Raw genomic sequence first — 15,345 nt, forward strand, 5'->3', positions numbered from 1 at the left:
TCATACCCATTTGTTTATACGCACTTACATTCGTTATCTTAGACCACAAAAAAGAACATTCTAAATCTTGGTAAAATATGAAAGAAAGATTGTTTTGGAGGACTGTGCTGCCAAGAACACAATAATATCACCATCAGCCCCCACACATTTGTTATTGCGTTCGGCACAAGTGCCGGATGAACATCTGCACTGTAAAAATTCAGCCCATTAGCTCCTTCAGCTTGTTAGCATATTTTAATACTGTGATCACAGCTTTCTATTTCTATCAAGGTGCTACTAGGTGCCAGACTCAGTATTCACATAGTGCGTCATTATTATCTCTACACCCCCCAGGTCCTTAATCTGTCTTACTTTTATGAAGCTATTACACAGCAATACTGAAACAGAAGGAAAGAAGAGGAAGAAATCTGAGGAGAAGGGAAGAGGATGCTACCAGTGTAGCAATTCTTCTGGAAAGATAAGTAGAGCTATGACCTTATCATGTATGGTTGGACTAACGCTGCGTTACATACATCCCTCTCTAGCCTTAGTCTCTATTGTAACTTAAGAGAAAAATCATCTATCACATACAAAATGCAGTTAATTTAACAACTCACTTTCTCCTGATCTACTGTTTTCCTTTAACTCCTTACAGTGGCTCACTACAAATAGTTGGTTAACTGCCTAATTTATGGTCTAAATAAATTTTTTAATGCTAACTAGTCTGTATTCACTCCTTAAATTTGTGTAGACGTACATGTGAATAAAACAAAAATGAGTGCCAGCCTGCTATAATATACACATATGTACTCCCACAGTATCTGATGTCGGTGTGCATGTCACATGTGACAACTGCGTTTTCTATATGCAGTAGGCTTCGTGTATGCATTTTTTTTTTTAACATCCAAGCGAAATTTAAGCCTACTTTCATCACAAGATTAACTTGGTTCACTATTAAAGCTGTCACAAGTCCACAAATCCTGACCAAAAAAAACCCCAACACCACAAGCCAAAAAACCCCACACACCACTCAGAAAAAACGGTAGCCTTAGAGAAATTAAAAATATCTGTTCCTCACAAAATAAGTGAAAAGACCCAGGCAAATAGTCTTTCAGGTTCACATGAATTCAGCACTTTCAAGCATGTGTCCTACATTCAAAAAGCCTTAACATGAAAAGCATGTGCTGAATATAGAAGAAACCAACGTGCCCACACATCTATTGGTTAGCAAAGGGTTGATGGGTCGTCTTCTTTTTCTTACACTTACAAAATGAGATGTTTTCTCTTCACCTCAGTTCCTGCCCTTTCTAAATGCTGAATTCTCTCAGAAGGGCAGAAATCCGATGCTCTTCACTCAGAGCAGTGCAGCATTCCTCCAAGGGACCAGGTTTACTGGGAAAAGCACAACTGTTTACCTAATTTGCTTATACTCCTTCACTTAGCATCTGCAACTGGCCAGTGCCAGATTCAATATTGGGCTAGCTAGGCCTTTAATCTGAGCCAGGACAGCTGTTCCTATGAACTCATTTAACTAGCTAACATTATTCCAATACAGGCCCATGTCTTAAGCCAAACCAGACTTTGTTATTGAAAAGACATGACACTGGCTGAAACAAACTGGAAGTTTCTCAGAGTTCATCAGAACCAGACCAGGTCTCCAACCCAATTCCTGTGTGGCTGCACAAGCATTAGCACAAGGACAAGTGAAGGAGCAACCACGAGGGGCAACACTGGCTTACGCCAGTTCCAAGCACTCGCAGAACTGTGGAGAAAATAGGGTTTCTCAGACTTTCCAGTCTGAGAAAAATAGCTGCACACTAATGGCCAACACAGCATGCTTCGGTTAAACACTACATGATATGGAAAAACATCATTTAACACACAATACAGACCACAGAGATCACTAAAAAGCAGGGATTTATTTGAGCACCAACCTGATACTATATGTTAAGCTACACAGAAACTTCAGACAGAAATTTTTCAGTGTGCATTCGTTTATACCAGAACATACAAGCAAACTCCTAAGTCACCTTCACCTCAGCTGTGACTTTAAAACAGAAGGAGAAGATGAGCCTGCTTAAGAAAAGGTGGTTCATTTCATCAGGGAGATGAAGAGTTTCTGGAGATAAAGGGTCAGATATGCATCTGCAGAACAAAATGCAATCAAACATCACAGTCTGCAGCATTCCTAGAGAAGGAAGGTTGTCTAGTTTGACTCTATGCCCCTTTTTTGCGAGGGTTTTTATTTTAAATTATTTTTTATTTTAAAAAAAGCTGCCTCAAAAGCACATTCTCTGCAACACTTCAAACCACATGAAAATGTAAGTAATCTTCATACTACCCAAGCACCTGAACAGCTTCTAATGCTGTACAGAAGAAATGGTTCGTGACTGCTCCTCTAGGCTTCTATTAGCCAAGTGCAAACACAGCACAAATGCAGCACTCCTAATGAGCATTTACCAGCTATAACCAATGTGAATGAATGACAGGGAGAGTGATGGCTTTAAAATTTACACCAGGGGATTTCAAAACCGCATCTAAAACTCACGGAGATTTAGCCAGGCAGCTCCTAGTGTGCTGTACAGTATGACCCTGCAAATGAAAATGTAGAGGACAGCAATGAACAATACTTATTAATGTGGACTGAAAATATAATAAAAGTTGCTCAGTTCCATTCTATATGATTTCTTATGTCGTGTTTTAGCACCTACTAGTTGTATGTGAAATAATGTCTGAAAATAACTGTCTCAGTTTATTCTCTTCCTCTCTCCAGGGAGAGAATTGTGCCTGTGGTATGATGATGTACTGCGGGTTTTGTACTTTAGTTTTTGGCCTGCATTTCTGAAATATATTTGCTACCATGCACTTCTGGTGGAGAAAACAGTTTGGAAAAGGGTGCCCTCAGAGTCTATGGGATGCCATTTCCCTGCCTCATACCGGTCCACAAGGAGCTCCTGCCTCTTGCAGAGTCAAGCATACCTGGTAAGATAGGAAGTCACATCGTAACTGATGCCAGGCATTACTGCTCTGAGATTTCCAGCCTGAATTTTAGGCACTCTCTCAGATACATGAAAATCAGTCTTTGAATGAAGATTTTAATACACTGTACACTTTGAACACTTAACAGTCTATTTTGCATCTGTAAAGAATCAGTAGCAGAAAAAGGAGACAGGAGAAAGCAAAAGCATTACCAGGCACAATTGTGCTAAACTGTAATGCTTAGTACTAGATGAACTTTCCTAAAAGCTAACAAGAATTGAAGAAGGGGTGAATGAAAGGTGTATGAAGAACAGTTCTAACAAATGTTGCTTCTAGATCTTCATTAAAGGTGATACAACTGACTTACAAACTTCGTGAATGAATAATATAGTATTTCAGAGCTATTGAAATTCCCATGTTTTCACCTGCAGGGCACTGTGAGCTCTTATGCCTTTTCTCATTAACTGTAAAAATATGATTACTGTTCAGCTGGAAACTTTGTGAAATGGAAATTCTTTACCAGGAGCCAAATTCAGCCCTGTTTGTAAGCAGATGCAAATATCTGACGTTGTACTGGCATATTTCATGGTTGTTATTGGCCACACATGTGTGTGCCTGGCTTGTCCGAGTTGCTGATACTGTAAGGCTCCAGATGAAGAACGGGTAAACTCTAGCATTACTGAATTCCACTGCTGTGGCTTTATTAAAGAATTCATGGGACCAGCTTTCTACTTCCTTTATTAAACACCAGGAAATACAGTATTTTTAAAAATACTAACTATTATAGGAAAACACAAAATTCACCTTAATTTTTTGCCTTCTTTTTTCAAATTTTCAAGCTCATTTTAATTGCTAATGTTCCATGATGTGCTTCAAAAATATGCAAAGACAAAATGATTTCAAAACAAAGCACAGAACCTGCTTATAGCACTTTAAGAAACAAGACTGCACTATAGGCTGAAAACCAACTGGATTTTCTGAATAAAAATATCTATCTAGTATTTAGTTATATATACACAGAACTAAAACCCAGAACGCTATGGCTTATTCTGTAATACAGACCTCAGAAAACCTCTTGCTTTTTAAATAAGCCAGCATATGTATCAAATTAAGGTTTTGTTAGAACTCCACCAGTCAAAAAATATTTATCTCTCCGTCTACATCAGAAATTTTTATTTCCTTATTATTAATTGTGCTTAGTGACAGAGAAGGGACAAGTAACAGCATGAGAGATCACTAAATAGTGCAAGGTGTGCCCTAGGCCATGGGTCTCACCTGGTTAACACAGCTTCTCCTTTCCAAACCGTAGGCAACCTCATGCAACCTCAGCTTAATAGCCAGGGACATTGGGAGCCCCAGGTAGGGAGAGGAGACGAATCCTTCTGAACAAGTGGGCCAAACCAAGAAAAAGTAAGCAAGTAAATAAGAATTTTCAAGCATATACTGTGACTACACCACTCAATAAATACAGGTGACTGAGCAGTTTTATGCAGGTGCTTTACAGCCAGACGATGGCTCTCCCAATCCACCCCTCCAGAGATCTACACTCCCAGCTAAATCACCCCGTGGTCCCTGGGGCAGATGCAGCTGAAATCAATAGCGTAACACCACCCCTCTCCTTTCCCCCCTGAAGCCCTGTGATAGCCAAGTTTCAGCTCAGCTCTATATTGACCGGCTCCCAGCACCTGCAGGGCCTCCGCTGGCTCCCGGCGGGGCAGGATGGGCCCGGATGGCTATCTTGATTAGGGGGGAGCACGTCCTGACTTTCCCCAGTCACTTAAGCCGGCGTCTCATTGCTTGTCCTTAGAGACCACAGCTCCACTCAGGCAGAGAGCGTCTAGACAGTATTCATGATCCATCTGTCTGGCACAGCCAGGCTGATGACAAACTCTATTAGACCCGAAACAATTTTTTTTTTTCCGCTCTTCCCTCCTCCCATCTCCCTTTTCCTCGGAGAAGCAGTAATCTGACACTGAAAATTACTATCATTGTTGCAATGCTCAGAATAGCAGTGCCAGACTTTCATTAACATCAACGCTAGACTGCTAAATATTTAAAGAAATGGATAAATTTCACCTGAAGTGGGACAGCCCGGCACACATGAAAGCGGAAGCACAATCAAAATGTAAATCTAAGCGGTTGTTTTTATCTGCGCAAATTCCGTATCGCAGTCAGAGGGGGATGCCAAAGGTCCCTTTAAACAAAATATTTTCCTTTGATTGAGCTTTTTGTTTTTAAAACAGAATCATTCTCCAACCCCCTGCAGATCCCTACAAGGCTCAGAGCTGACAGAAGTAGGTGGGGGTGGTGAAAGAGAGAGCTATATATTTGATTTGTTTGGGTTTTTTTACCTTGCAGAGGAAAATGAACTCCTACAGCAAACTCTTCCATGCCAAAACAGCCATGACACATCACCTCCATCAATGCTGACAACTTGAAATTCGATGTAGACATAATTTTCACATGACAAGAAGGATTTGTTCTCCCTTATTTTACTCTTCTGCAAATTCTCATGCTTGTCAATATTTGTGTTTCATATGCCCACAAACATACACAGATCACAGCAGAGATAACTACCTGTACTGGTCTCCACCAACCAATAAAAGAACTAAAATCTGCACCATTGCAACCCTTCTCAAACAGACATGACTTGGATACTGTGGTCTGCAAACAGACAACAGACTACGCTTCCCATTTCAAAATCTAATTTTCTTTTAGCAGGACAAGGCAGGCTGCTCATTTGTTGCAAAACAAAGGGAAATGCTTGAACAAATGAACTGTGCCCTGCTAGAAGCAGGCGCATTGTTTCAATTCCTCGGAGTCCAAATTTTGCAGGTCACATGGAGTGGCAAGCTGCCGCCAAGACCAAGTCTGCAATGTTTAAAATCCTACTTCTCATCTCATTTTTCCTATCATGGCTTTGTGCCATTAAATACACCCTCGACCTCCAAGTAGTGTTAAAAGAACAGTCATCTCCATTATCTCAATCAATAAGTCTTCATAGCTGATGAAAATATAGACAGCAAGTGTACCTACCAAAAGTTGACGCAGGCTACTTTGCACGAGGCTACCTGTGGGGTAACGTGCAGTAAGCCCCAAGTGTCCTCGCTGAGGAGGGGGAGGTACACTTCAACTTGATTCACCAAACCCGAGTTAAAAATCCCAACGTAAACCAAGCAAACTGTTACCTCAACACGTTCAACTTAAATGCCTTAGCTTATATTTTGACCAACGTGCTGGACTGCAGCTTGTGTTGCCTAAAATCAGACTCAAACACACCTTGGAGATGGTGCAGATTTTCCCCGGCTGCCTTCCCATGTCTGAGATATACAGACTAAACTGTCCATGTAGCAGCATAAGGAAACCCTACCTGCAAGTCAGCAGATGAAAATTAATAAAGCCAAAGGGCTGCAGGAATACACGTTTTGTTTAACTTTGCACACGTGAGACATCTTATTGAGTTCAGTAGCAAAGTTTAAAAGACTGAATTAACGGCCTTCACTCTGGAGCCAGAGAAGAGGGGCAAGGAGAAAGGAACACCAGGTTTGGGGCATTTAAACTCCTCTAACACAATGAGATAGCCTCTGCTATAATCATGAGATCCAGGGAGCAGGTCACCCACGAAAAATATCTTTCTATACCACTGCTCATGCAAATTAACTAAACTAAACAATAAGCTCCAACGAGACATTCTGGATTTGGCTGCTGGCAAGAGCACAAACAAGAAATGCTTCACTAGCCAGGGCTAGTGAAATATGGGCTACCGCTAACATGGCGCATACTGCTTAAATAAACTGAAGCAGAACTTCCATATGAAAATTTATTTATTTAGACAGCATTTGGAGGCGGTCTATCTATTACTGTGAAATGAGGTGATTATTGTTTCCACCACAGGGAGACACAGTATGAGAAAGGGATTTTTTGAAGAAACAGCGGAGGGGAAGGCATACCAAAGGAGTGCCAATGTGCTCTAGGTAAAGACAAGAGCAGTCCCAGGGAGAAACAGGCCACCCTGTTCGGATATAGACCAGCACACACTTACACGTGGCTCCTTTCAACAGTTTCCTCCCCGCTCAAGAACTGTGCACAAGCAAGAAGATGCAAGGACAGAGCTGATACATAACACTGACCAGAAAGAAATTCCTGCTTTAAAATTCCTCAAGTGATTTTTTTTTTTTAAACACTCATGTCCTTCTTATAGAGCTGCATTACCTTCTTGTCACTAATTGGAGGCCAGTGAATATATGCGTTGGAAGGTAGTCTTGTCAGCTGGGACATTTCAAGCGCATATACTCTGGTGTACTCTGGTAGGGATCCCCATTAAGATCATTGAGCAAAAGCATGCACAAATTCCCTAATTCAACATGTCATCCCTGTAAGGCCTGGGGACTGCAATTCAACAACTACTCTAGAAACATTTTTCCAAGGCTAGAATAACCCAATACAACCATTCAGAATAATGCTCTCTCCTATTACCAATTGGCACTGATTTCTACCACGTAACAGCCTGTCTAACAGCCAGAACATGAAAAATATTACTAATCTGCATTTGTTTTAAATACTGCTTATGGTTCTATTATTTTTCTGTCTGGCTTCAATCTTTTTCCTCTTTGTTTCACCATTAGGACCCTGTTTCACTGGGTTTTGGTTTCTTATTTAAAACAGAAGTCCATTTATTTACCAGCACTTGTAGCACAGTCCCTATTGCAATGAAAAAGTACAGTCACTATCAATATCCCCGAACACAACAAACAATGAACCACTCTCTCTGGCACAAGGTAACCAAAAAGCTCAAGACCTCCGACTGCTCCTAGCAATAAATGAAACATTTCTTCTACAAACTCCTCATTTGCAATGTTGTTACAAAACCAACACATATAGTTCTTGAAGGATTTAAGACTTTACCTAATTATTCCTCTTCACTCAGCACTAGGGAAGTGCTGTTGGAAGGACTGTTGGACACCGTATTTTAAAAGGAGTCAGAGAAAATGATCAAATATAACACACTTAAGGAAACATAATTCATGTGAAGGAACTTGGTGTGTGTTTGTTTTTTTTAAATCCTCCAAGAGAGTAACTGACACATGGGTGGTAACAGTCATGTCTATAAAAGGCTGATGTGAAAAGGAAGCAAACAATTTTTCTCCATGTCCACCGAAAAGTGAGAGAAATGCTGCCACTTTGACCTGCACAACCTTCCAGAGACAGGATGATGAAACATGCCAACTAAAGTTCCTGTGCAAGCAGCCGGAAACCTGCTGCTGAAGGTTTTTTGCAGACACATTTTGTCATGCTTGGTCCGGATAAACTTCACGCCGCTGGAGGCAAGGATGATGACCTGTCAGCTCACCAGCGCCACTCCCTTCCAGATATGCCTGGCTTCATGTTCTTGACCTACTACAACACCTGAAGGGAAGGATGTGGCTTAGGGGGAGACCAGGATGTTTGCAGATCCTGGACAAAGCAAGTCACAATTTCTACAGTCCAAAGGCGCTTTGAGGAAAAGGCCAGCACGCAGTGCCAACACGCTGCTGTGATTACTGCACGATTGCCACAGGGACAGAGGGGTACTGAAAAACCACCACCACCCCAGCTATCAGGCCTCAAGCTGAAGGAGGCCTTTGGGAGTTCCACCTAGGATCTCCACCTAGGAACACACAGGGTGCCACCGTCACACTGTGACTGTGCAGGGCCATCACCTGCGATGACCAGCTGCTGCTTGTCAGCGAAGTCCTTACCTCCATCTGCTACCCCAGAGGTTTCCATGGCTCCTTTTGGGCAAATGGTTGTGCTGGCCTGGTTTAAGAGGGGAGCTGTACAGTATTCCAGTCAAAAAAATTCCTCTACTTGAACTTTAAAGACATGCTTGCAAGTTTTTCATGCACAAATAGCAAGGCATAACTTTTTTACAACTCAAAAGCCCAAGTTAGCCTAAGTTTGTGGGCAAACACATGTGACATTTTGATCTGGACCCATCACCAAAGCCTACGGCTAACTCTGCAGCTTTGGAAAGAGTTCCACTCCAAATTAAAAAAAATAAATAAATAAAATTAGATCACATAAAAGCCTGTGTAAGCCATTATTATTTCAAAACCTCTGAAATCACTGCAGAGATACTGAAGTACCGCAAAGTACAAGATGTAAAAACATTTACAGTACAACGTTTAGAAACACGTTCATTTGGAGGTTAGAGGGCAGAGGAGGAAAGGTGTGTATCCAACACTTGACTTCATCTTCTACTACGAATCCACTCCAGTTATTATATCCTGCTTAACGGCATGTACGTGCATTACAAAAATCACAGATACACGCTGCTTATAATTCTATTATTAATAACAACATAACGACACAGATATTCTTAAGCCATAGTCACAACCAGAGGTGAAACAGGTTGCTGAGGGATGTCTATATTGGCAGAACCAAACCATTTGGAAAACGGTAAGTAACATAACACCACTGCTATTGTACTTGTAGACCAGAAGCATTATTGGAAAATTTCTTCCCCATCCAGAAAGCTGAACTGTGGTGTAAAAATAAATTATTGCAGAACATACGAAAACAAAATCAAAGTCAGATTTCACTGTACATCATTGAGGTCAAAGCTCTAAGAGAGCAATCCTGGTGATAAGCTCTGGCACTCAGTGTGAGATATTTAAGCATCAAAGAATAGCAATTAAAGCTATTTTAAATATATACCTACAAAAGTTCAGTGACCTACCGAATGATGCTGATCTCAGCACTAATAAAATATAATTGATTAACAGGAATGATAACTGGAAAGATTACAGCTTTCTTAATAGTCTCAATAGCACAGACACAGACAAAGCATAAAATACATTTTAGAGCCTTGGAAAACAAATAATTTAATCATTTATATATTATGCTTTCTTTCTTAGAAGCCACATATGATCCATATGATTAAAACCTCAATGTCTGCAGCATAAATTACCTAATCACAACTTTCCAGGTTTAGAAACCTAGAGAAAGCATGTTACAAATCACTGCTGGTTCAGAGAAAAACAGTATTTACTTCCTCCATCACATCCCCCCCCAGATATCTTACTATAGACCAAGTTTCTGAACAGACCAATTTCTGAGGTAAACAGACATATTCGACATACACACATACACGATGCACACAAAGAGCCAGTACTTACAGCTAAAGATGCCTGGAGGTGGATGCTCTGTTACAAGCAGACAGTTCTCTTCATCACTGTTATCCCCACAGTCATTTTGTTGGTTACAAATCAGTGAACCAAGATACAAGCATTTACCACTGGCGCAGGTGAATTTGCACTCTGAAAGGCAAAAAAGAAACCAAAACAAAAACTTGTGAGGAAATTGGTGCTTACCTTCTTCACTGCTACAATGACTGACATTATAGGCAATATTTTTCAAGTAGATGCTACTATGGTGGACAGGTCTTTGGCACTTTATCCCCCAAAAAAATAATATAGTATTTTATCTGTCACACATTCTAGATCAGCAAAATCAATCAACAAGTAAACCAGATCTGCCATTCGGGGAAATTCAACATCTTAAAAAACAGACAATAGTTTTTTGGACTTCACATTGATTACAATTCAGTTTGGACAAAGTCCATGTTCTCACATGTTTGTGTGGCACCTTGCGTATTTGCGGCAAGACACCACTGTGAATAAAAACAGTAATAGTCCCACATTAAAAAAAGTCTTGCACAATGTAAAACAGCATCAGCTGTAAGGTAACAGTATAGTTTGTAACCAGGAACAATCCTGTCCAGACACAGGCAATTATTCCTTAACTACCTTCCCAAAGCCAATTTGCCAGTCTCTCAACTAATTACAATCAAGCACTCAGTGTCTGCACATTGAACTCCCACATGCCAGTTTGCTTTAGAAAGTCAGTAAACTTCTAAAACCTCTATAAAGTGTCTGAACACTATATGCAGGCATGCTGTATTTTTTACATTTTGTTCATTACAAAGAAATGAACAGTTTCCCCTAAATATGGTTCAGTCATGAGAACAATGCCTATGAGACCAACTATTTAAACAAAAACTTTGTTATCTCAAGTTCCTTCTTAATTCTCTCCCTTTCTCTGCAAAAGGATGCAGGCTGGCAAACTAATCCTGTGTAAGATACCTCACTAGACTGATCTCTAGCTCTTCCAAAAAAGAAGTCAAGGAAAAACTCCTTACTTCGTCTCCCACCCAAATTTCACACTGGCAGGAGAGCTATGCAGTCACCCCTTCAGACATGGATGATATTACCTCCACCCTTGGCCTTTTGTAAAGATTTTGGTAAAGATTCAGTAAGTGCTAGCTAGTGGTAGCTTTTAATGGGAATTATAGTCCAGTGCCTTGTCATCTTGCATGTTTTTTCTTTAATTTTCAGAGCCGAGTCAGACAGGGCTTCAGCCTGACTGACTTGTCTTCTGTCTGAAGCTGTAATACCTCAGTATTCAAATACAGCATTAGGTACTAAGGATGTCTACTACAGCTGATAATTAAAATTCCATTGCCCTTCTACTAAACTCATCATTTAAATGTCAATTCCAGAAACAAAGCTTTATAGTAAGTATTTGACATGTAATTAAGAAATGTTCACAAAAATATACATGCAATTATAAAAAGCTTTCTCACTAGGCTTGTTCCAAAGTTAAATACACTACACATACAGAACAGAGGACGTTATATCTAGACAAATTATAATTTAATGATTACACTTCCAGCATGCTGACAAATTCTGGGGATTCTCATTCACAAGCAAAGACAAAGTAGATGGAATTAAGACCAAGAAACACTCACAAGTAGTTTATTAAAGTAGTGCCATTCCCTGAACCCTGAGCTTCCCTAAGGCTGCAGTTTGGGTTGGCTGATTCTGCTTAAGAGAGACAACCTCTGGTCCTTCCCAGCAAAGAGATGGCATTTATTCATCTTCAACAATGTCAACAAGAGATCTTCCTTTAATCTTACAGCACACAGACTTACTCTGAATTGAGAAGGCTGGACCTATAATTGTAAAAAGCCCCTAAAACAGTTACTGAGGCATGATACTTACCCACATGTATCTGACGTGTAACATAAGCACGATAATAGTGAAGGAGGGGAAAAATAAACTGGGAAAGCAAACAAAGTAATTTTTCTTATCAAATTTGCTTTGTAGGTAGAAGCGATTTGTGGATTTCACTCTGAGCACTTTTCATGAAGAATATTAATGGCATACACATACCAGCAAGAATCTGCTGCTGCAAAAATACATGCATCAACATGTGCGACATATAAAATCCTACTTAGGAATACAAATAAAAGCCATAAAATAGTATGCAAGAAAAACAAGCATTTCCTATGGGGGAAAAAAAATTCTATGCTTCTATTCCACTTGGCCAAACTGCACTTAAAAATCAGTGAGTATTTACCAAAATAAGGTCCTCAAGATTTAAATTTTTTTAGTCCAACCCTATAGTACTTGAACTACTCAAATCATACAATAAAATACTGTACAGACAAAATATTTTCCCCTGTTCCTTTGTTAGCCTGTCCTTTTCTGTGACAACAAAGAACTGAAGCATCATTTAAGAGCTTAATTTTTCTGTTTTGAGTATAGAGTATAAAAAAATCTATAACCAGAGTAAGCCTTTGAAACCTAAAGAACTAAGAAGGTCATTAACAGTTACTTTTGGAATGGAGACTTAAAAGATCAGCCTCAATATTAGCAATCTGATAATTACAACAGTTTAGGCTTCATTTCTGCAACTTTGTGAAATAAGAAACTGGAACAAAAAAAAAGAACAAAGCTGCCTTGGAAGATTAGAGAAGTTGGCTTAAAAGGGTTCAAACTTTCCAGGTATCTTAAATGAGGAATATAACACAGGGTGAAATTAGAGTGGTAAAGGACATACTGCTTCTATTTGAAAGACAAATATCAAACACCATACTGCTTAAAGTTAGAACTTCCAGCATGTTACTTTGGCCACAGTATTAATTTTTTCCCACGTCTTTGTCTTGCGTCCTAATGTGAAGCTTTCCATGCTTCCCCCAATCTCTGATAGAAAATGCTCAAGCAAGATGTCAACTCAAAAGCAATTAAAGCTAAGAACTTTGAGTTTCTATTTGCCACCAGATTATAGAGTCTTCAGACAAAAGACCAAATGAAGCATTAAATTTTTCGTAGCTCTATTAAAGTCTAAAGTTCTGTTTTTTAACTAACATTACCCTAAGAGGGCTAACCAGACGAAAGAATTTGTGCTTTAAGATTGGGGGTTTTTTTGTCCTAGATAATGGACGACATTGAAATTTGAATTAAAAAAACAGACTCAATCAACTATTCTTGTAAAATTTTATGGCTACTTCCTCCTTTCCTCAGACACATGAACACTGCCATTGGCAAGGAAAATTAAAAGTCATCAGGCCTCTCATCCCCTGTTGATGTGCCCACGTTGACTGAGAGGTTCACAACATCACAGGAATTCTGTGTTGATTTTAAAACGGCCCACGTTGCCAAAATCATCTTGCCTTGTGATCTCCCACCAAGTCTATTTGCCAAGAAAGCAGTCAGGCCTGGCTGGGATGGAGTTAACTTTCTTCATAACCACCCCTATGGTGCTGTCTTTTGGATTTGTGACCAAAATAGTGTTGATAATGCACCAGTGTTTTGGCTATTGCTGAGCAGTGCCTGCACAGCACTGAGGCTTTCTTTTTTTTTTCTCACTCTGCTACTCACAGGGAGTAGGCAGGAGGTGGGCAAAAGGCTGGGAGGGGACACTGCCAGGATATCCAGCCACAACTGACCAAAGGGATCCCCCATGCCATATAGCATCATGCCCAGTAATAAACAAACAGGGATTTGTCTTCCCATTGCTCGGAGACTGGCTGGGCATCTACTTGTGGGATGTGGTGAGCAACTGCCTTTGCATGACTTTTTTCCCCCTCTTTCCTTCACTTATTAAACTGTCTTTCTGCTGTTACTCTTCCTATTCTCTCCCCTTCCTGCAGGGCAGGAGGGAGCAGTAAGCAAGAGGCTGTGCGGGTGCTTAGCTTCTCGCCAGATCAACCCACAATACATGCATGTGCAAAAGTAACTTCTAAATCTAACAAAATTTAATATCCAATGGAGGACACAAAAGTGCAAAACTTAAACTGCATAATTATGTTCTGTTGAAGTCTGAAGGAAATACTCAAAGGAAAAATGTATTGTTGGAATGGGACAAACTCATTAAACATATTTTTCCATGAAAATACAGATACTTCTGAAAACAGAACATACCTAATGCCAGGTATTTTGCAACATGTAAAGAAAAACCCAGTACCTTAAAGAAGTTTGCATAGTAAATGCATTTTACTAAAACCCGAACAGAACCATTCCTTGTAAAGCAAGGTGGATCATAGTCAGGTTGATGGAGATAGTAGAAAGCAAATATTAGAGTATCATCAAATTGAAAGTTAGTAAATAAAGCTGCAGAGGTCTGTACCAAAATACTAAGAGTGACCTCAAAACACTCCAACAGGGAAATCTAGAGCAGTCCAGACCAGACCAACGTGCCTAATGACACACCAGAGAGCCCTCTTCAGTACAGTCTTGTACTTGGCCTGTCTAGACAAGAAGAGGGGGAAAAGCTCCTGTTCTGAAAACAAGCCAGCATGATCTTTCTTTCATGAAAAATGTTTCAAAGCTAGGCAGCTTTCCTCTTCATTTTCAAGTGGCAATTAGTGGATCATCAGTAGGTTGGTCAGCAAGGCTCTGACTAGAGCTAAACCTGAAGCAAGATGACAGCTACTGGAGGTTGAAAAAGACAGCCTTTCTTTAATTATATCTTACTATGTTCATAATTAGGTCTGCAGTATAATTTTAAAATTTATCTTGCCGATATACTGATTCTTCAATATAAAGTTTTAATGAACATACTTCCAGGTAGAATTAGACTACCTTGAAAAAAAGGAATACTAAGAATACTATTACGAATGTTTCCTATTTTTAAAAACTGTATGCAAGTAGTATAAATAAGTATATTTCTCACATTTTCAAGGTAGATGCAGGTGTATGTATAAACTCTCTACAAATACCCATTAATATATGACTGCATTTCAAATCATTACTTGAATGTTATGTTTCAGCTGCAACAGCAAAGGATGTATTTGCCTCATGATACGAAGAACTCCTCTGATCAGTTTTTTTATTGTGAAATGCAAGATCTGCTTCATTGGGCAGGCTTATTTTACACTTTCTGTGCCCACCCAACAAGATAATTTTATCCTTGCATTCAGCTTAATTCTTTTAGACTTAATTTACACTTGACTTCATCCATATGAACAGCATTCCCTTGTTTTGCCATCCCATTTACTGTATGGCATTTTTAATTATAGCTAAGTGCTGTTTGTTTTTGTAATATCAGTCTAACCACTGGCCA

General features: G+C 39.7%; 1 protein-coding gene across 7 annotated transcripts in view; it reads right to left on the reverse strand.

Moving 5' to 3' along the window:
* The window catches only part of LDLRAD4 (low density lipoprotein receptor class A domain containing 4), a 299,662-nt gene that overhangs the window by 146,783 nt on the left and 137,534 nt on the right, over nucleotides 1-15,345 (reverse strand). For all 7 annotated transcript variants that reach the window (XM_075084622.1, XM_075084621.1, XM_075084620.1 and 4 more), the window contains one exon: nucleotides 10,116-10,256. In XM_075084622.1, coding sequence (XP_074940723.1) covers nucleotides 10,116-10,256 — 141 coding nt within the window. The remainder of the gene's footprint in view (nucleotides 1-10,115; nucleotides 10,257-15,345) is intronic.

This window comes from Phalacrocorax aristotelis, chromosome 2 (genome assembly GCF_949628215.1).
Source record: "Phalacrocorax aristotelis chromosome 2, bGulAri2.1, whole genome shotgun sequence".
Taxonomy (NCBI): domain Eukaryota; kingdom Metazoa; phylum Chordata; class Aves; order Suliformes; family Phalacrocoracidae; genus Phalacrocorax; species Phalacrocorax aristotelis.